The sequence below is a fragment of the Cariama cristata genome, unplaced genomic scaffold, assembly GCF_000690535.1.
Source record: "Cariama cristata isolate BGI_N322 unplaced genomic scaffold, ASM69053v1 scaffold12167, whole genome shotgun sequence".
NCBI lineage: Eukaryota > Metazoa > Chordata > Aves > Cariamiformes > Cariamidae > Cariama > Cariama cristata.
In genome coordinates, this window is record NW_009626156.1 from 25,492 (window position 1) to 48,802 (window position 23,311).

At 41.1% G+C, this 23,311-nt stretch overlaps 1 protein-coding gene across 1 annotated transcript in view; it reads left to right on the top strand.

Annotated features, from left to right (window-relative positions):
- The window catches only part of ST7 (suppression of tumorigenicity 7), a 56,222-nt gene that overhangs the window by 21,220 nt on the left and 11,691 nt on the right, over positions 1-23,311 (top strand). Inside the window, exons 7-9 of the mRNA XM_009703908.1 lie at positions 8,826-8,898; positions 10,442-10,544; positions 20,306-20,456. Of these exons, the coding sequence (XP_009702210.1) occupies positions 8,826-8,898; positions 10,442-10,544; positions 20,306-20,456 (327 nt within the window). The remainder of the gene's footprint in view (positions 1-8,825; positions 8,899-10,441; positions 10,545-20,305; positions 20,457-23,311) is intronic.

Sequence of the window (23,311 nt, forward strand, 5' to 3'; positions counted from 1 at the left end):
ATAAATGGCTACCAACATGGGTTCTGGAGCTGATATCCACAGTGGCCACTCTTTCTCTTCGATTCTTTGAAGGAATTACCATCTTTTCCAGCCTGCCCTTAGCTGATCTTCTGTTCCATTTATCTACTGAATTGTCGTCGTCTTCTCTTTTGCATGGCCAGTTTCAGCTTTCCATTGTTCCCAGTTCCTACCAGTGACTCCTTGTTCAGCCAGTACCGCTCATTCCCAGTTCCATTCTTCTGCCTCTCCTACCTGCCTATCCCAGTCTTCTCTTCAGGGCAGTGATGGTCATGATATGTCTCTTCACGCACTTCCCAGCTCCTGTCTTACCAGACATCTTTTCCATCTAACCTTTTCTGTGTGACTTCTGCGTTCTTTTCATTTGACATCTTCTGCTGCATTGCCTCGGTGCCAAAAAGTAGAACGTTAAGAGCTCGTGCAGTCAGAGGCTTCTCGCTGTCAGCCCCAGTACTTGGCCCCGTATCATCACGTGGAACAGTGGCAAGGGGATGATGCATAAGTTTATTGGAGTACTGAGACGTGTGGACTTGACGAGCAAAGAATCTTTGGAGGTTATAACCAAAAAAATTGCAGAAACTTCCACTGAATATGTACTAACTGCTTTCTTCTAATATCTTCTTAACAACTTAAGAAATTAAAGTAACTTTTAATGAGGCTAGTAATGGACCCTTGACTTGATACTAACATGGTCATCCTGCCAAATTTCAGACCCCTGCAGTAGACTGTGGCAAAGCTGAGGTTATTTAACAAAAGATAAATAAGCAGCTGATTACAGGCAATGTTAGTGATAGTCACAGCTGCAAGTCCAGCCTGGAATATTTTCAACTCTTTCTTCAGTCAGATCATTCTCAGCAGAGATCAAAATGTCACCCAGGGCCTTGAGTACTGCCACCCAATAGCAATAATGACTCTGGGAGAGATCTTGGTTGTGCTTAGTCTGGTTGAGGAAATCTGCAGTTAAAGTGGTAACGTCAGAATCTTTCTTGTAGCTTCTTGTGTTTCAGTAATTCCTGTGACACAGGCATAGATCCCCATGGACTTTACTTTGGCACATTAAGAAGCAAGTAAATAGAAGTGCCCATTTTTAGCCCCCAGGCACCACAGGACACTGACACCTTCTAGTCTTTAAGGTAGTTATGAGATTATAGTCCTGGGAGATAGCGGAACTGTGACAGAACAGGGAATTAAGCCATGACCTCCTAAATCTCAGACTAAAGAGCTGTGCCAGCTCTCCTTTTGGATGCTAAAGCACTGATCCCTAGTTTTAAACAATACCAGAGTGGCACTTTGTGTCACAGAAGTTGGTAAAACTCGAAGATGCGTTTTGTTTTCCCAAAAGCATCTGATAGAGTCAAAACTGAGGTCGTAAATGTAACAAATGAGGCTTTTCAAAATAAAACTCTTACTTTGTCTGTTTGAACCTATGCAGTTTTGACTCATGCTTTGCCATGTATAAACAAAGGTGTGTGTGTATACACCGGGTATGCACAAGGACTCGGCGAACACAGGCTTAACCAGTATAACCCTTACAGTTCATGAGTCTCAGAAGGCCCATCTCAGGGAGTCTCAGCTCATTTTAGAACTCATCAGCTTCATGTGTTGTAAGATTTATTGGAATATAAAACAATGAACTCATTTATACTTTCCTATCTGCAGTTTCTGTTGGTCCCACTCCACTGCCTTTTTTTGCCTAAGACCAAACCTGATTTATTGTATTTTGATAACATATGAACAAGTTATTTCCTTGAGCAGTCTGCCCCCACCCTGGGCTAAAAAGTTGGATCACATTATGTGAAACCTCAGCCTCTGCAAGCAGACACACTGCTTTACCAAAAGCCATGTGTTAAATTGTGTTTATATTATGTACCTGGCAACAGAGCTGATGTCCATACTCATTATTCATGGAAAAAGGGCCTCATTAGTGGGACGGCATGCACTGTTGCTGAGCTACATCATTATGGTTTCAGAATTCAGTGTCTGTCAATAGAGTGGATGACCTAAATACTGTTGAATTCTGAAAAGATTTTTGGCTCTGATTTAACACATATCCATGTTATTTACAGCAGAAAGAGTTATGGCTGCTAAAGAGACTGTTCTTGATGGAGTAAGCTTCTGGTATACATAGTAGATAAAGTTTCTCTGCTCCTCTTTCCTTGCTTTTTAAACAGATTGTTTTCCAGTGGAGTAGGTCTGCTTGTTGTGATGCTTAGAGCAAATGATTTATTAACTTCCCTGGGCAGCCAGTTGCTTTGATTGTTATTATCTGGTAACCTGGGCACTGTGTGAACACTGAGACCTTTCTGGCAATTGAAAGTCAGGTTTCAAAAGAATGGATGCCTATGTATTTAGTCATAGTGATGCAATGGTGCCTCCCTAAACCTGTCCTTGCTTTCCTGTTTTTTAAATGACAGTGTTTTCCAGTGAGACTATAAGCTTTCTGGTTTGCAGGAGGAACACCTTAAACAGATTCCCCTTTCCGTTACTCCCTTGCAAAGAAGAAGGACCATGTCACCATGTAGACAAAGTCTTAAATTCAGAGTTTACTTGAGAAGATGGTTTAAATCAAAGGATATATAGAAAGAAAGTGTTATTTAAATACAAAAAGTCTCATTCTGCTGTAGGCTATGACACTTTTTTGTTTGGTAGTGGTTAACTTTGAAGAATCCTACTTTAAATTAGTGTTAAATCAAAATGCAGACCTTTGAAGAAACACTTTAGAAACAGAGTCTTCTTTGTCTCTGAATACTTTCAACTTAGTGAAATGGAAACAGTTAGAGAAGGTAATTCTCTAAAATGTAGCCTATTCAAGGCTACTCTCCTTTCTCCAGTCCCCCTCTGTCCAATTTCTTCATGTCCTTACAGACTTATGAAATAAGTAAATTCTATTTACATTGAACTTGAAGGCATTCCTTTTGTAGAGAGTTGCAGATTGATGAACCAACTGCATGGAATCTTAAGTTGTATTAGCTATGGTCTCCAGGGGTTTTGTGTAGATGTATATATTTGAGATCGCAGCTCCACTCCATCAGTTTTGTTACTTGCCATGATTATGTTTGGTATTTTTGAGGAGACGTTCTAGCTGGTGGAGCTAACTGGGTAGATGTTCTAAGTGCAAGAAAGGGTTTTCTTCTGAGCTAAATACGTAGCAAGTGGCAGTATGGAAGCAACCATTACCTCCTGCACGCTATTTTATAATCCTTTTCTTTCTTTGAAAGAGACCTTAAGAGAAAGTTCCTTTTAGTTAAGGTCGTACCAAAGCCTAGTCTACCTTCTCCAAGAGATGCAAATCAGGTAAGACCTCCAGTTTGTGTAACAGCAGTATCAAGGGAATAGTTTGTCTTTTTTTTTCCTGTTACATCTTTTTCAGCTTCTGCTTGTAAGAACTAGTTTCTTTCCTCCACGTCAAAATCACTTGTCACTTCGGCTAGGTCTCTGCATCAGTTCAGTGTCTGTTCATACCATCTGGTCTCTTTTTTTGCCGTATCATTCTGTGGGGTTTTTTGTTTCTCGTGCTTGTGCAAAAGCACAAAAAGTCTAAACTAATTATACTAATCCTAATTATACTAACTGGGCTCTTTCTAATCTCCTGTAGGAGAAACGATTCCTTCCCCTCTATATGCATTTAGGATTGAACTTGGTCAAATCAAAGGGGCTGACACCTGCCTGATCACTGAGATATGTATCTCAGCAAGAGTGACTAGCAGTGACCCTCAAAATCTTTCCATAACTGTACAGTTTAAGTTTTAGTTGCGGTCATGGCAAAATAAACACCTTTGTTTGTGCTAAAATGTTTTTCGCATCCGACCAGGGGACCAAAATCCAGGCCTTAACATACACAGTGGCTATGTGTTTGTGTTTGATTGGGGTGTTTCCCACCACTGAGGAAGAATATCAAAAGTACAGAGAATCAGAACTGCTATATTTTGCAAGCATAAAGTAAGCGCTAGATCATTGTGTTCGTAGTTTTGCTCCCTCCAGCGTGTTTTCTACCACGTTTTGTGGAAAAATGCAATGACTATTCTCATGGGAGATAATACTACAGGATATTAGATCTTTTTGACAAAGTGTTTTTCCCCTGATGTTCAGTTCATACTTTCCTTTATTGAATTCCACCCCATTACTCTTGCTTTTAACCATTTATATCAGCTTAATTCACTTTCTTCCTTAATGTTTGTGTCTTTGTAAATGACTGTGCCTCTCTTCTGTCATCACTGATCGAGCCTGCACATATTTATTTGCTAGAGCACTTTCAGTCCTTCCCAGGAGCAGTTCTTCCTACCACCTGTGCAAGAGCTGACGCTGTAGCCTGCAGGTGCCAAGAGCTGGGGGAGTTCTGTGCAGACACGGCAAGTGTTGGCCTATCACTTAAACACTGGAGTCTACAGACAGACTGAGGGAGAGAAAATCCGAGCTAGGCTTCACCCCTGAGCCACAGCACAATATAAGTCCTGTATTCCACCCTTTTTTGGTTTACCTCTTTGCTTAACTTCTTCCAGTTTGCTGATATGCTTTCAGTTACATATTTGGAAATATGTGAATGATTCCAGCAGCTTAATGTAGTCTCTCTCCAGTGCTGTATGAAGAAGAGCTAGCAGTTTGACTAGAAGGATCTTATTGTGCAAATTAATGGCCCCAGATCTACAGCTTATTTCAGTGAATATTTAAGTCCTCTTAATGTTGATAAGTCTATTTACCTATCTGAAGTTAAGCCCGTAGAAATCTGCATTGTTGACTTGGGAATAGCATACGCTTTGGGGTCAAAATAGGGAATAATTTCTGGTTAATGACTTAGATTTTGCATGTATTAATGACTAAAGCAATTGCAGCACGCCTGTCTCTTCACATTTAGGGCCTTCTGATGACTTGGATAGGGGATGTTGCACCAGTCCATATCCAGATTCATAATTTCTTGGTTTAGTTGCTGTTTTGTAAGAACAATAGATCCCATGACATATTTAGATGATAAATGGCATATTCTGGATATCTTGATTCAGAGAAGTAGTGATATTATGGTTGCAAGTTGCTAGCCATAGCATCTCTCCATTAGTTCACTCTCACTAAGCAACTGCTTAAGAAGCAAATGACCAGTAGGAATTCACTTTCCCAGCCCTCCCCATAACTGACTGGGGCTAATCAAAAGAAAATGCTCATAAATAGTCTAGACTATTTTGTATTCTGTTTAAAGATACAGGCAATAAGGAATACGGAGAACCTTTTTTAGATTGACACATCAGTTCTTATTAGGCAAAAGTGTCCTGATGGATTTGACAACAGAATAGCAGTCACATCTTTCAGCACATTGTGGGAGCTCCACAAGTAATCACAGGAGGGTGGGAAACAGTGTGTGTGAAGATATTTTGCCAGATGGCTCACAGAGCCTGACACAGTCATTTATGGAAAACTTCACTTTGGTTCCTGACGGAGGACATATCTCCTAGGACTAATTTAGATTTGATTCCCTTGCTAAATTCAAGTTGTAACCAGACATAATTGTTCTATGCTTTTCTCTGAAATACGAGGGTCCAGTTTTGGAGATGAAGCCTAAATTACATGAAGATTTTAAAGTATTGTAGTGATCAGACCAGAATATAGCAGAACCAAATACTTACAGTCTAATATGGAGCAAACAAAAAGCAAAACATTTTTGGAGGGAAGTAGGCATGGACCTACTGAGGGCTATCTCCACAGCAACATAAACATGAACATTTGTATGTATTTCTTCCCTTGCCAAGGGACTGTAGGTATTATCCTTAAATAATTGCTGCTTGCTCATTAGGAGCATAGTACTGGAAGAGGCCTCCTGGGTGAGTCAGGTCCCCCGCTGTTGCATTCACTACGTTATATTACCCCTTCCATGAGCTGAGCAAACTCCATCCTAGAATTAGCTGTTTTGTCTCACTTTTCTACCTGGAAATCTGCCTCAAAAATTCACCTCTCGGAAACCTTTTGATCTCCAGCCTAAATTTAATTCCAGACTGTTTATGCTTGTGCCACCATTATCCTTTACCTAAGGAGCCCTTCTCCTTTCCTGGTGTTCTTTGTGGGGGTGCGTAGAGAACAGTTGTATCTTCTCTCACACTTTATTTCATTTGGATTGTTACAAAAACAATCCAGTCTTTTCGTTTACTTTTGTTGTTCTTGACCATGGGTGATCGGATTTCAGCACAACATTCCTTGAGAAATCCCATTTCTTGTGCAGGAATGACTCAGGTGGAGTACCTGAGCCTTACCTCGCCTCACCACGTTTCCCTTCCTTACAGATGCCAGCAGCTCATTGTAGATCGTCCTGCAATCTATATGCATGGATGTTTCCAGCTCAGGAGCACTTACTGTCTACTAGAAGATATTCTTTTGTGATACAGTGTCTTGTTTTAGTATATTTAACCTGTATCAAGATCAGTTCCTACTATACGATATCTTAATCTCTTAGCCAAGAATTGTAATAATCCTGACAACTTGGTCCGCGTAACTTCCACTGAATGTTCTCTAGTCAAGTGTCACCGATCTGATGCAGAAGCTAGCCTTTATACAGGTGATTAGAGGGGTTTTGTGTGTTGAGTGGTCTCATTGTTTAACCTCATGGATTGTGTTTTAATGGCTGAATTGACATTTTCTTGCTGTCATTCTGGCTTTTGCTGGCATACCTGCCTTCTTCGTTGAAATTAGGCAGGCAGCTTTCATTGTTCATCGACATAACTCTTTTTCCTCTGCTACCTCAGTTACGTACTCCAGACCTCTTGATTCCTCCTAGTTTTCAACTCCTTCAAGCAGATAGAAAAGTGAAGTGGTGCTCTTGCTGCATTATTCAATGCAAACATTCTCTTCTTGGTCCTTTTTTTTTTTTTTTAATATGTGGAGTTTGCCTTTTGCTTGGGAAAATGTCTTTCCAGAGACTCCTAGGTAGACCTCTTGTTCTGTGTCATTAATGGAAAATTTTGTAAAGGTCAGATCCTGAACCAATGGTACTAGGTTTGAACTGAGACAGGGGAAAATATTCCCCTTGAGGTAATGGTGGCTTGATGGCCAAGAGAAACACTTGCAGGTAAGGGGAAAATAAGGTATTCTATTGACCAGTTGAAAACCTTATAAATGACAGCACATTGTTGGTTTTCTTGGGTTTTTTCTTTTCCGTTCCTCTACCTTTCACTCCATTTATGGTTTGATGAATAAGGTTTATACTGAAAGGCAGAGACCAGTATGTTCTGAAAAAGGTTGCTTCTCTTTACTGGAAATAACTTTTAACTCCTGATGTTAAGGAAAACCTGGTATAAGCAGGGTTATGAAGGTGCTTATAAATATTTCCTTCTTCTGTCACTGAAGGTGTGCTCACGTCTGTGTCTGTAGCTAGGTTCTATTAGTGGAGTAATTCACATATCTATCACCCAGATGTTGATTTTAATTGCTGTAGTCACTACAGTTACATACTCCAGTGAAATTATAGTTGGAATATATCATAGGGGAGCCTCCAACAAGATCTTTCCATCTCATACCTGAAGTGCAAATGCGTAAAAAGACAATAGAGGGGATTTAACAGGTAGCATTTTCAAAGTGCCTCAGTCATTCTGGCAACATTTTCTGTCTAACAGAACGACGTTCAGCTTGGTTGTTAATAGGATGGTGATGGCAGAGATATGACTTGCTTGTCCTCTTTAACTCCTTTTTGGAGCCCTGTCTCGCAAGGCACTGGGGTTCAGTAAATCACAAGTTTCTCTTAACCCTAAAGTTACCAAGCTCTATGGTAATTTCATCTTTCTAATCAACTTTAATGACGAACAGAGGCATAGGTAGTTTCTTAGAGCAATGGTCAGATTAGCTGCTCTTCGCTTTTGCAGTGGGCCTACTCCAGTGCCTTGTGTTTACTACGCTGTGTATTCGCTGTTTACCATAGGAAGCTGTAATATTGCAGCGTGCAGAAGTGTTTGCAGAATCCAGCCTTTAGTGGGGGTTGTTCTTTTTTTTTCTTTTTTTTCGTTTAGCTTAGTCATTTTAACTTTTTAATGCTGGAATATTTCCATCACTATATAATGCATGTCTGCTGGGTAGATTACTAGTATGGAAGTCAATTCTTCTGTGTAACAGTGGGAACAAATCTATAACTCAACTTCTGGATGCTTTGTGCCAATCTGCTGGTAGAGAACAGGTATAAATTAAGTTGAACTAGTGGGTTAAGCCAGGTTTGTGGCTCCTGTGTGTCTCTGCAACAGCATAAAATGGCCAGAGATTGTCTGGTGAATATTTTGGTCCAAGATTGCCTTAAGAGGCAAAACACCTTATTTTACTGTTGATCTTTAGCTGCAATAAATGTAACGGTTGTTTGCTTGGAAGTCAAATCCATTATTACTTAAATAGTTGTCTTAAATTGTATAGCTACCGCATAGCGTAGACAACTGCTTCTCAGTGAAAACAAGAAGAGCGAATAAGATAGCCCTCAACTACTACTAAGATGTTTTGTGAACTATGGAAAAATTCATGTATTCCAGGTTACCTGTACATTTATGTATGAACTAGTGAAGTCTTTCATTATGCCTCTGTCATGTCAGTCTTTGAATTAGTTCTCTGATGAACCCAGTTGCTGCTTAAATAGCAGTTCCAGTGGTCATTAACACAGGTTTTAAAGCCGGTATATTGGGTGGAAATTAAAAATCCATGTGAGATGGGAGTACAAGTCCCAAGATCCGAAAGTATTCTGAATTCACGTAATAATTTTACGTATGCCTTGCATATGCCAAAGTATCAATCAAACACTTTTCTTTCTGCAGACTTTTAAATTTTCAGATGTTTACTTTTTTCTTTCTTTTCAACAGATATAAGCTTACCAAAATCAGCAACAATATGTTACACAGCTGCATTGCTCAAAGCCAGAGCTGTCTCTGACAAGTAAGTGCATGAGAACCACTGTCCAGCAAAATTCCTGATTTAACTCGAGATTTCTCTTAGCTGAGCCCACACCCTAACAATCTGCTGGGTTAGCAGGAGAATTCAGTCCTGCAGTAAAGTCATAAAATGACTTTCTATATAAGAAAAATTTGCAGTGATCAAACATTGCACTTCAAATATTACAGAAGAAGAAAAGAAGAGAAAGAGTATAAATTCTATTCTTGTTTCAGTTTTAAGTATACTGTCTGGGTGAGCTTTGGCTTCCTAGATAGTATAATGAAAATGCGACTAAAAGGTGTTGTGTGGCTGAACCTCTTCAACTTTGTATAAACTTGACCACAAAAAGGTAATCAATAAATGTGGATGCACTGGTAGCAATGTCATTTTACAAGTGCTGTCAGAAGACTGCTCATCTACTTAAATAGCGGCAGGTGGATTTAGCACTACTATGTCAGGGATTCTGAGAGGTAGATGACGTTCATATTTTTAGAGACACAAATATCTGCTCATTCCTGTTACAGTTTTCTCTTGGGTCTCAACCTTCCAAGGTGCTGAGCACATCTACTTGATGCCTGTGGACCTGAGAGCACTGTCCCGCTCTGAAAGGGTGCTCAGCTCCTTGTGAGATGGAGCTCAAAAATCCCGATTCTGCTCTCAGATGCCTTCACACAAATCCCAGGCAGAGTTGTGTCTGTGCACCTGAGGGCCGAATGCCTCCCTAAAGTTGGAAAGCAAGTAGAGTGGAAAGCCATTTTCTTGACTGACATCCTGACAGTTTTTGCTTTTAAAGTGTATGTACACATCAAGATCTAAGTAATTTTCTTTCATTCTTTTTATCCTGTAGATCGCCAGTACCTACTGCAACATCTTTCCTCCCTACACAGCGACTCCAGCTTGGGAGGGCAGGGCTAAGGTTGTCACAGCTTTCCCTGTGGTGTCTGCCTGCCAAGTACAGCTCTGGAGTTAGCCGTGGGGTGTGAGGTGAGAAAGAGATTGCATGGTCTGGTTTTTCATTCACTGGGGCAGATGATTTGCCCACAGTTTGGGCATGCTACCCTCAATGGTGCTGCGGCCAGTAGACCACCCGCTACTGCTGCTGCATCGTGCTTCCGTCCCAACCTGACCCAGGGGCATTGGGTTGGGAATCTCCCTAAAACCTCCCCAAACCTGTTTTTAATAGAAACCCTCCAACAATAATTTGGCATTGGTGTTGGGGTTTTTTTTGCTTTTCTTTTTTCTGCAATTTCAGCCTTGGATATGCCCCGTAGCAAGGCACCTAGAGCAAAATTAGATTAGTGACAGAGAAAGGACTGTTTGAACCAACTTTCTGCCATGATTAGATGCAAACATGCTTTCCACTTCTGCTGGGATTTTCATGGGCCTTGATGTAACAGATCACTCAGAGTTTCCACTTGCTATGGAAGTTTGGAGAGCACAGGAAATTGACTCAGTTTGGTTACACGGGCCCATGTTCTAGATTCCTTTTCTGGCTTTTTCTTGCTAGCATTTCTGACCTAATGTGTTTGTTTCTTTGCTTTTGTAGATTTTCTCCAGAGGCTGCCTCAAGGCGAGGGCTGAGTACTGCAGAGATGAATGCAGTAGAAGCTATTCACAGAGCGGTAGAATTTAATCCACATGTGCCAAAAGTAAGTACGGAGAAAGCATTGTTGTAGCTTTAACGCTGCTGAGGACCTAAGTCCTGATTTCTGTGTTAGATAAACGAGTGATGTGGCGGAAAGGGGAGCAAACAATCGGAAGGGAAAGAAGCTGATAGTATGCAGTTTTTTAGTTTGGGATTTCACATTCAGTATCTTCTACTCTGGACCGTGCAACTTGAAATTTTAGCTGAAGTGAGTCCTCTACGTGAGCAACAATTACACGGTGGATTGCGGTAGCAGACACCACCAAATGCTACGCTGCAGGACAGAACCGTACATAAAGACAGATTATTATTTACAAAATAGTCTTTAAAGATCTTCTAGTTCAAAATAACGTGTTTTACTTCTTTTGATGATTACATGTAAGAATATGTTTTTGGCATGCTATACAAAGGAACCTATGTGTGGAGTTGATGGTGTGCTTCATATAAGTTGCATTAGTAATTCCTTATGTAGCACCCTGTCATTAAGTTCTGAGAATGCAAAGCTCAGAGATGAAGAATTGCTGAGAACTACAAAGCAAGAAAAGGGATTTATGTTCTAATTCCCTAAGCCCTACTCTAGATATGTATCTCAGCAGTAAGAATCTTGCCCAGGGGCTACTAAAAGCTAATGCATGTTATTATTTCATCACCTGATACTCAGTATTGCAGTCTCAAAGTTCATTGTAAAGGCAAACTAGAGGCAGATGCTTTTTGGCCCTTGGAGATCTGCCTCTGAACTTCACCCCACAAACCTTTGGACCAGTATTGCCCTTTGAAAGGAAGCAGCCTCCACGGGCGAGCAGAAGACTAGTGCGTGTTAATGTAGGGAGCCTATTCGCTAGGTACAGCTGAACACTGAGTCTGGTCAAGATAAACCCAAAACCTCTCCCCTATGTACGCATGGATTGCAGAAAGTTAATTCTTGTGCATTGCAGGAATTAAATATTTTCTCTGTGACCTATATCTGTTATGCCAACCGCTAATAGCATGGTTTAGCTATCTGAAAGTTAGGCTGTTTGTTTAATAAAATCATCTAGACTTCCTCTACAGGCAGTGGAAAGAAGGATCTATCTTAGACATCTCTAGACAGACTTTCCCTCCGAGGTGCCTGTTTCTACACTGACTATGAAAGGAGCAACTATTTTCCAGTAAAAGCCTGATTTTTAGACAACAAGATTTAGGTGAGATGAGTCCCTTTGTATTAATAGCTGATCTTCTATTTTTGTGCCAAGCTATAAAACGAACATATTAAATGAAGTTTGGTTCCAGGACTGCTTCTGTGGAACTCTGTTTACTTTCTTCCCTCCCAATGGTTCTTGCACCAACACAACCATTGATATTTCTCTTCTGCCTGGTTGCCTGTTTAACTCTCCGTTCCAGTCCTGTTCTGGGTGAACCTTTCTGAATGTTTTACTGAAGCCTGGTTAGAGTGTTCTGTCCTTGCTGCCTAAAAAACTCAGATATCTTGCCGAGCGAAGATACCCGTTTAGCCTGTCATGAGCAATCCTTGGGCGCCTGTTCCATTTTCCTCCCTTACCTCCATGCTTTTGGTAATTCTTTCCATCAAAATATTTTTTTAACAGTTTGCATACTAATGATTCCATATTAACACATACTGTTTCCCCTCCTCTTTAAATGAATGGCGTTGCATTTACTTCTCTCATCACTGGATGACCTGATGCTGGGCGGGGATCTTTTTGCTTTAAGTCAGTTGCGGTAGTCTGGCCGTTTCTGGGACCGGTTCATTCACTGTTCATGGACGGAGATCACTGGCTGCAGTGGCTTCCACTTCTGCACATTCTCCTGATGTCCATCCTGCTATTGCCTCCTCGCCCTGCGCTGCCATGAAACTGAGACTAAGTCTTCCTTTACTACCTTTTCGCTTATTCTTTTTCTGTTTATACTTAAGAGCTTGCTCTTCTTCGGTTTGACTTCCTTTGCAAAATCTACCTTACCGTAAGTTGCGGCAGTTGCTCCGTAACCTCTGCACTTCCAGATCTCCGAGATCCTGCTTTTCTTGTAGATCAGTACTTTCACTCATCACTTGTGACCTCCTTCTCACTAGCCAGCTTCTGTTTAGGGGGCTGTTCAATACAAGGCCGAATCTCCTTTCTGACATGTGTGAAATGCAGATTGGGTGTTATTTTGGTACTTCTGATTTAAAGAAATTCCAGTCCTCTTCCTCAGTTAAATTCCTGAGCTTTTTGGTCAGTTCACATTGTTAATTGATTCCCTCAGTTTTTCAAAGTCTGTCATTTTGAAATTGAAAACTTTTGTGAAACATATAAATTATCAGGATAACAAGGTAGTAACGGGAGCAGACTCTAGGGATTTTTTTAGTTCATATTTTAACATTGAAACGGTGTAGCCTAGTGTAGATTAATAGGCAGCACTGCTGATTTCACACTCATTCTTTCTGCCATTAGCTAAAGGATATTAAGGTGGCAAAAATATATTCTTGGTTATGATTTTGTGCACGGTATGGATATTACACCTCAGTTTCCACTCAATTATGATTGAAGTCATATCCAATTTGTTCTTAATGAAATGGAGATAAGTTTTAGCAAGCAGCATCACAAGAAATCTAACAGTGCCGCAAAGCTAATATGCCTTCAAAGCTTCTTTAGGATTTAAACACTAATGAGTCTCTTGTTCAGACTGAGGAAGACATAAATTACAAAGGTGACAAATTATTTAAAGCATTTGCAAAGTTCCCAGCAGAAGCCTTGAAAGCAGGGAATTGCACTATTAAAGAAAAAGAAAAAAAAAGTTTGATATATTTCTAGTTTGTCTCAAAAGGAGTTTTTACCATTTTCAGTGCAAATCATTAAAATTTAAAATTGTCACATAAAAAGAGTGTTACTGGATATGCATTTTCCAGACATTTAACTGGAAATAGTGGATTTTTGCGAATGACATTGAGACAAAGGGAATGCAGGGAACACGCTGAACACACTGAGAGATGCTGCTGAGCTGGATTTAGCAAGGACGGGAGACTGGGTCTCCCGTTGTGACCTGTGGCAGGTTTGCGTAAAACAACCATGGGATTCTTCCAGTGCTGCTCATTTTTCCGTGGAAGATTAAGGCCAAATTGCAGTCCAGTGGTCCATAGTGGTGTTGCAGAGGTCAGGTGTACTTCTTACACTTTCTTTTGAGTGTAATGTAAAGATGCAGAAACGCCTTAACAAGAAGCAGTTTAAAAGTCCCAGATTTCCATCTTTACTTAAAGGTGAGAAACCCTGCAAAACCACCTGCCTTCCACAGAGAAACCAGTGTGTATGCATGGTTCTGGGAGTCCTCTCGGTATGTATGTCATGAAGATGTTAGCACTCACTTTCACCGATTCTAGATGACTACGTATCACCTTGGGTTTTATCTTCTGTCTGTACAAAAATGCCTTTTAGAGAGATCTACTACAGCTGACAGTCTTTCTTCAGGCAGCCACCCTTCCAGCAAATCACCTTCTTTTGACACACGTCTCTTCTTCCATTTTTGAGTACACTTCAATGACAATTTAATTCCCAGAGATCAGTCCATTAAGTCTCAGCCACAGGTGATAAATTCTCATTATTTTTGGAATACACTGGAGTCAAGATGTGACACGTGAAGGTACCAGAATTTGGTTTAAGTGAAGAAAGGCGATACAGAGCTCAGTGCAGCCTGCCGGATCTCACCAGGAGGCTGGGCCGCTGACCTGGCTGTGCTTTTTCTGGGCGCTGAGCTGTGCAGGGTAAGACCAGCTCAGGTGTGTCAGCTGTGATCTCCTTCTTGACTGCAGCGAAAATGGAACCACTGTCAAACTGATCCAGACGTCTGATTCTGAAGACATCTTACCTGTAAAAAAAGTTTCTGTGCTTGCAAGTGGCTTAATTTTTTAAGCTGTACCAGAAAAATATCTGATAAAAGATATTACATCTATCTAGTGTTTGACTTGTTTATGTTCCTGAAACAACTCAGCTACAGCAAATTGCAGAGACTGCCTATGTAAAAAGAAAACACTTCACCAGGCAGAGTGTTTTCAGGGTCCTTTTTAGCAGAAGAAAAACAGAACCGGTAGCAGGTTGAAGTCAGTGGTATAGCAGGAAAGAGAACAAAGCAAAGAGCTGTGAGAAGAATCACAACAAATTATATCACTTGTTTCTGAAGATTTGTCTGAATTTTTTTTCAAGCATCTTTGTCTTAAATGAGATTCTATGAACTAGTATCCTTTTGTTTTAGTGTAGTGCCATGCAGTCTGGAGTTTTGGTCCCAAGGAATTGTGCTGACACTGTCTGACAACGTGCTGCTCAAAAATTTAAGAGTTAAACAAAAAGGTTTTTATTGCCACTGAAGCACTTGGGCTATCACTGTAGTTCCAGAGGGTTTTGTATGGGAAGGAGAGTAGTACATCACTGTAATTCCAGAGGGTTTTGTATGGAAAGGAGAGTAGTACATCCTGTCATGGAGAGTACATAATTTGTGGACTGCGTGGGAAAAAAGTATGTGTGTATATACACACACACACAATTTCATTAATATTATTTATATGTTGTGTTTGGAGCTTCCCCACTTGTGTGTAGCGCAGCTATCCCAAGCTAATGCTGATGAAGTACCACAGCTGTTGCTGGGATGTTCCTCAGTTGTGGAACACCCTTGCTGAACTGATTTGCAAGGCTCCCTTCTTGCATTCAAACTCCTCCTGAAAAGCCCCCCCTCTTTTCTGGGATCCGTGAGACATGAGCTATTCAGTAAATTCAAAGGAAAGAGAAAATAGATGATGGTCTCTATATCTAATTGTTAAAAGTGAGGCGAAAGTGTGCTCTGCACACAGTTGTATGGGTTTGCTATGTAAGCCAGGAGCTGAGTTGATATAAAGAGAGTACTGATGTTCGCTCCATTTGAATCGGACAACTTAAATATTTGTGTTACTTTAGGAAATGCCAATTTTACATGTAAACAGTTTCTTAAAAGGATGTAACAAACCGTTGACTTAAACACTTCTAAAGATTTACCTGCTTTCCATTTTATCCCTTCTCACTTCTTTCTGACTTACTTTAAATTTTTTTAATAAGAACTGTCTGTCTGTATGCTTGTGTGGTTTATAGTAAGTTGTAGTTGCTAATAGAAACAAATAATGCAAACAAATTCGTATACCAGATGGGAAATGAATCTGTTCTGCACACCCCGTGATATTACAGAGAAACTATTCCAGAAATGTTTAGGAGAGTTTTTAACTGTTCAGTGAGACAGTGATTTGGTTTTGTGTACCCAGCAAAAAGGCCAAACTTCTTCATTACCATCAATCCAATGAGAACTTGTAAGGTGACCTAAAAGTGGCTTCTTTGGGCATGTAGAAACCAGTATTTTGGGACTGTTTTAAGCTTGTGCTGTTCATCCCCCAGGGAGGAGGAGAGTTCCTGTTCAAACAATGTTAAATTCTCATATTCTGGCCTGGAGGGATGCTCTCACAGGTGCGGGAGTGACTATTGCCTATTTGCAGCCCGAGCTGTAATTTCAGAGGCAAATTGCACAATTGAGGAAAAGAAGGAAACCTGCATGAGATAGGTTGATTTATTTTATAAAAGGCCACTGAAATAGCTCATTAATGTGGAATGTTAAAAGCACTCCCAGAAGAAGAGAATTAGTAGCCAGAGTGCTGTCGATATTACAAAATAAATAATATATAGTCAGTCAATTCAAGGAAGAGAAATATAAACTCCACCGTGTTGCACGGTCCATTGTCATCCTCCAAATGCTCGCTCAAAGGCATATTCCCGTAGGTGTACAGAGTGGCTGTAGCTGAGCGATATCTATTACAATGTCGTGTAACTGGCCCAGAAGCCCTCTATAGAAGCACATGAAATACACTGCTGCCCTTGTAACTCCTAAAATACAGAGTTTGGACAGGAAAAAGGTTGGGGTGAGAGGAGAGAGAGACCAGAAGAACAGAAAAGACAACCAAAAAAATCCAGGCCAAAACGACGCAGTGGAGAAGGGCTGACTGAGCCATCTGCTGATGACAGAAATCATTGTGCAACTTTAGTATTTGCGCATAACTTGATTAAGACTAGGTCATTCTGGCTGAAATTTTCTAAACTCTCTTTTCTGAGCTGATTCCTTTTTTAAAGGAACATGATAACCCCAGGTGGTGGTGACATGCTGTTTCCTGTTCCAGTTAAACTTCTTCATTTGTCATCGAAAACCAGAGGCAGTTGGAGATGTGCTGGGCTTGCCATCTCCGTTTCCTCCATGATAGCCAGCTCTCTGCTAAGGTTCTTCCTTTGCCTGTTACTTGACTCTCCCTCTGAAGTGGAACCACGCTTGGGTTCAGAGCCCTGTCAGGATAACAGAGGGCTCCTCTCTTCCCTGCGTGTTCAAAGGATTGAAAAGGTAGTGAGGTTTTGTTACTTAAATTGTAGAGGTCGTGGTTGAATCTGAGAGGATGCAGTGTCTCAGGAGCTACAGTTAATAGGGAGTCTGTCAAGAGGTGTAGGTTGTTTTCTTGTAAAGCCAGGAGGAGTTCATACTGGTACGAATTTTAGTGGTACGGTAGGATCTTGTGTCCCTATTAGTCCTGTAACAGCAAGGGCTGTGCTCTGGGCTGAGGCCTTTGGAGATGTTGAGATATAAGTAGTCAGATTCCCACCCTGAAGTCTTTGGTGGCTGAAGACAAGGCTGTACCTGTCGAGTGTCGTATCTTTGATTACGTGCAATAGCAGCCTCTTGGAAACTACAATCAGATGGCTCTGGCTGATTTTTTCCAAGAGCTGGATATACTTGCTGCGTGCCGGAGTCCATCAGGACTGTGATTCACACGTTATATGGGCAGCATGAGGACTGCAGCTTATTGGGTGGTTTTTGAAGAAAGATTTTTTTTTCATTTAATTTTGTTTTGCTGGAATTTGTCTACTTGTCCAAACCAAAAAGTTTCAGGGGGACCGTGTTCATTTCGTGGACAACTGCTAGAAACCCAACAGGTTGCTGGGGCTGGCTCCTGCCTGTGAAGTACCTGGGTGCCAGGAGCCTGCAGTTACTGTGAAAGGGGGCTGCCCTCGGCTTTCCTATCTCCAAGCAGACCCTGAGCCCTGTCAGTGAAACCTCCAAGAATCTGAGTGCCCTCCTTGGACTCTCCTTGAAAATACAGCAAGGCACAAATAGATCTGATATTCTAGGACATCAGGACCATCTAATTTTCATGGGCAGTCGTATCTCTCCTTCCATAATAATCGAGCCCTACCTACAGCCAGGTACCTTTTTGGTACCTGTTGGTCCTGTTTAGAGAAGTCAAACAGATGGAGGCCTTCGAGTGCCCTCTCACAAAGCAGACTTGCCATTTTTTTGATTAGCTCTATTCTGTGCTTGTAGAATTTGATCTTTACATTTCTGCAAGTGCCTGCTGAGAACCGTACGGAGCGTTCCAGACAAGGTCTCTCTGGGGCTGCGTACAATTAGCAATGGAAATGCCTCCAGAATAAATTCACTGACAGCTTGTATCCCCAGAAGGTGTGGCTGACCTTTGTGCGTAAACCAGAAACTGCTAGGAGCCATCCATCAGCTTTGTCTGTGGGTCTTCTTGAATATCACCAAACCAGATTATGGACTTTTTGTTTGGGAAAGTAGCTGTGATAGAGTGATCAGGGAGGAGTGTTGCACATTTTTGATCTGAGGAACTTTTATAGATAGGTTTTTCTTTCTGAAACTGAGAAGAATGCAGACTGAGAAGTCAACACAACTGAGTGAGGACTAAGAATGACTTGCAAGTGTCAAGGTATATCCTTCCATCTGCTATTTCCACTTGATTTGGTTTTAATCGCTGATCACAAGTAATACGTAAGAATCAAAATAACATGTTTTCATCTCAGCACTCCTAGAAGTAGGACATTCCTTCCTGTTTTTTCTTTACCTACAAATAGTGACATGGCTTTGGGTTTAGTTTTTTTTTTTTTCCCTTTGATTGAAATACTGAGAACTTACTTTCTCATTTACTTTTGTAAAAAGTATGGGAATAAGAGTGATGTTCTGCATTAATAAAACAGATAGAAACCTGCAGCTCTTGCAGCTGTATTCCAATCTGCTCAGCAGGTACAATGCGTGTTTTTAAAAGGGTGGCGCATTCAGTAGGACAGCGAATAAGAATGTTTGATGTATCTGTGTAAGCCTGGCAGCTCCCTCCCTCTTGTCAGCTCTTCATTCTGTCCTCTCTGTCACTCTTAATCCCTGTCCTGCCTACTAGCCCCCCTGCTCTGCAGCTCTCTGTTTTCTCTGAAAGGGAAAATCCAAGTATCACACTTATCACTCCCACTGCTAATTCAGTTTCTCCACCTTTAATAACTGTTACCTGCATCAGAAACGTGCATGATTTCTCCTTCCTCTTTAAAGTATTTATGTTTCCCAGGGTTGACAGTTCTCTGCTTTGATGACGGTCTCTTTGCTAGCTGCTTCCCGGCTCCTTCAGGTGAAGGAGTGACTGGCTCAGGGATGCCCTCCACGACGTCATAGTGTTTGTCATTTCCCTCTGGCCTTTCCTCTTCCTTTCCCCAAGGCTGATTTTCAATTTCTTTCTTTTACCCTCTTTTCTCCTCTTTTCTGCACCAGCTCATCACATTGCCAAAAGCCGACGTTTAAGAGGCCAATGATTAACCGTAACTTCTCTTGCCAAACCTTCTGGTAGGGCCTGTCGGTCTACTGCCCGACTCACCGGCTGCCTTTTGGGTTAACTTAAATGGTCTGGTGGGGAGAACATTTGCTCTTGGGCATCCTGGAAGAGAGCGACGGTTTCCCTATGCTATCGAAGAGCAGTCAGCACACAGCTGGGAAGTGTTACACTTCTTGGAGGAGAACTGACAACCAGGAGTTGATTGGCAGCCTGTGATGTCTGTCTGTCATTCCTTTCTCTGTAAAGCATGCCAACGAGGGGTGTATCTTTCCCCTCCACTAACTGGAACGTAGTAACACCGGTGATGAGATAATGTCTGCTGAACTGGTAGCGCTCTAGTTCATGGGCTGGGAAAAGAGGAAAAATCACCTGCTTGAATAATGTCCGGGACCTCTCTCTTCTCCTGTGGCATGAACCCTCCGTGTGCTTCATCCGCTTCTGCTATGGGAGATCCAGCGATGGGGAAGATTGCTCGTGGGTTTAGTCAGCGGTGCTTTCCATTTTTATACCATTTTCAATAACTATTTCAAGTAGCGAGCTTAAAAATCCAATTTGGTTTTTTTTTTCTGTAAATCAGGTATTTGTTACATTTTGTAACTTTTTTTTTACTTTGTACCTTGTTGATATCTACTTAGCTGGCTGCCAACCTTGCGTATTCGTAGACCCAGCAACCAGTTGATGGCAATGCAGGAAAGCAACCTGCGTGCAAACTATGAGTACGGCATGTTTCCTTATAGAAAGACTATGTCCATCAGAGTGCTTAATGTCTTCTTCATTTTATTATAAACACTTTTAATTAAAAAGCTCTTGTAACTAGATTCTCTTTTCTGCTTTGAGCCCTTTTTTCCATCTCCTCTGATAAGAGAGGCATCTCATTTTGAAATTCTCTGTAGTCCCCCTACTACAGCTGAAGAGCAGAACATTAACCATCTGTCAGCATATCTTAGTTTTTGGGAATAATTCAATGATTATCTTCAAGTGCAGTTGGTGATGTTACACATTTGATGAAACACTTATGAGGGAAAGTACTTTAGGGAAATAGACCTTTCAGTGTGCATTGTAGAATTGCAGGCAGCTTTTTGTGGTCTTTATTACCTCTGAAATAATTTGCTCTGCTTTTTTTATTGCAGTATCTACTAGAAATGAAAAGCTTAATTCTGCCCCCTGAACATATTCTGAAGAGAGGGGACAGTGAAGCAATAGCATATGCTTTCTTTCATCTTCAACACTGGAAAAGAGTAGAGGGGGCATTGAATCTCTTACACTGTACATGGGAAGGCAGTAAGTAATTCTCTTTATTACAAAAGAGCTAATCAAATATTTTTATTGAATGTCATGAGAAAGTAATAGCATTTTGTGAAGTATAGTATGTGGGAATTTTGGAGGTCAGGTATATCCTCACCAGCATTGGAATATTTGAAATTCAAACTGAAAACACAAGCATCATTTAATGAGAAAAAGGGTTCTGAAATCTTGGATTGTGTTGTCTGTGTAATACTGAACAAGATTTCCCATCTTCTTTGAGACATATTTTCTTACTCATGGATAGGGGGATAATAATTTACCTTCCTCATTCCAGAGTTGTAGAGATTTGTTTGTCGTTATTTCAATGAACAGTTTCAAACTGAAAGAGGGTAGATTTAGAATGGATATAAGGAAGAAATTCTTGCCGGTGAGGGTGGTGAGGCAGTGGCAGAGGTTGCCCAGAGAAGCTGTGGCTGCCCCATCCCTGGGAGTGTTCAAGGCCAGGTTGGATGGGGCTGTGAGCAACCTGGTCTGGTGGGAGGTGTCCCTGCCCATGGCAGGGGGGTTGGAACTGGGTGGGCTTTAAGGTCCCTTCCAACCAAACCATTCTATGGTTCTCTGAATGCTTTGATATTGGGAAATTATGCAGGTGCCATTTAGGCAGATGAATATTAATGTGTAGTATAAAACGATACAGTATTTTATGACTTTTTTTTTTTTAAATTGACAAACTTAAGTGATTCCAGTGGGGGGTTACTGGGATGCAAAGGGGACTGGAACATGTGATGTAGGAAAAGACAGTGAGGGTGCTGGTTTTATTCAACTTGGAAAAGACTGCTGGTAGGTGAAGGGGGGATCCAGTTGCTGTCTTCCACAACCCAACGGAGAGATGATACGGAAGACAGAGTCAGAGTCTTCACAGAATGGCACAGTGGAAAGACAAGAGGCAATACACACAAGTTGAAACAAGAGATTTCATCTAGATATAAGAAAAATGTTTTCAGAATGAGGGTAGTGATGCATTGGAACAGGTTGCTGATAAGTTGTGAGATCTCCATCCCTAGAGATACTCAGAGCTCGGCTGGACATGGCTCTGAGCAACCAGACCTAACTTTGAAGGTGACCCTGCTTTGAGTAGGAGGTTGGAGTATATGACCTCCAAAAGTCATATACTAACCTTCTGACCTGTCTTATCCTGTCTTTGAGATGTGGGTTTTTTCAGGTTTCAGAGAATTAAAAAGGACTGTTATAATCAGCCTTTGTGCGCTTTTTTTAACGCAGGTTTTTCTTGATGTAATCTAGTTCCTCTTTTTTATGAAATGGCCAGAACTTGCCTAATTTGCAGTGTAGGCTCCCTGATGGGCTTTATTTCTAGGTGCATAGAGCACCTTGCTCAGTAATCCATACCATTGCTCCCTGGGGTTTGCTCTGCCACATTGTTTTGTGTCCTGCCTGCTTGCTCCTTTCCTGTCATTTCTCCCAGTCTATTATTTTCTCTGTCACATCTTCCTTCCCAGTGGCTTCCCTGTCCCATCTAACTGCATTAACCGGTTCCTCTCCCGATTACCTCCACAGCAATCGGAATATGTACTTTATTAGCTAATATTTGTGTAGGAGCCTGTAAAGATGTAAATGAGTCGTGTTGTTAAAGAAAAATCCATAAGTCATTTTGCAGAGTGATTTCAGAGAGAGGTAAGCAGTGCACCAGTCCTCCAGAATTTTGTTCAGATTTTACTCATGCATAAAGACTCCCATGGGTTTTAATAGTTTCACCAGTATCTAGTCCGATAATCATAACTTTTGGTCCATACCTCACTCTGGGTAATATTCTTTACGGATGTAGTGAACTATTTATGTCACTCTTACGTCCTTTACTTGCAAAAGGTTTCCTTGACATCTCTGTGCAATTATAAGTTAAAACCAGTGGAAACATGACAGAGAAATTACATTTAATTAGATACTAGTTCTAACCACCAGTCTACGTACAGTACATGGTCGGTTGCCCTCACTTTCTTTCTAGGTAGCTCTGTACTTGCCATGTCTTTAAAGCGTACTATTCTGTCAATGTGCTTAAACACCCACAAGTCTCACTTTAGTAGTTTGTGTGTAGGAATTACTGCCCACGTTATGTACACCATTCGGTTCTGACCTTGTGGGAATTGGGCAGAATTAAGTACATAAAATCACTCACTTGAGGGGGGACACTTTGAATGCTTCTGAGGAGAATAAGGTCACTCCTAATTAAGACAGCCTCTAACGAAATTTATGCAGAAATGTCTTTGTGATATTTTAAACTCTGAAATTCTCACCGTTTGGGGTTTTTTTTTTCCCAAATTGCATTCAATAATTTAGAAAAGTGAGGTTATATAAGAATATTATCATCATCCAACTGGAATGTTGGTTGTTTCCTGCTCTGCCTTCATTCGATCAGTCAAAATACGGTTTTATTCATAGCACAACTGAAAAAAGCCCAGGTGACACCATGTGAAATATTGCTCTGGGTTTGATCCACATGCTCTGTGCAGAAGGTCTGTATTTTCAAGTGTAACCGAATTTCAAAAGAGTCTGAGGCGCTTGTTTGTCACCATCGGTTTCTGAGCTTGTGTCCTGTTTCCTAGTGTTTGCACGAAGAAGAAAAACCTAGGGGTTCTCAAATGCTACGGCGGCTCTTATGGCAAGCACCGGGCTGAATGGCAGACTGCCTCTGTGCTACCTGACTCGAGGAATGTAAAACAGGACCAGATAATACTGTAAGAGTAAGGCAGAGAAGTACCTACCTAAACACAAACTGATGGAGATGAACCAGAGCACTTTCCTCCATGGCCGATAACATTACTAAAGAAATGGTTCTGCTGTGAATAGGCCATATTTGGTCTCATGTCAAAGCTGAC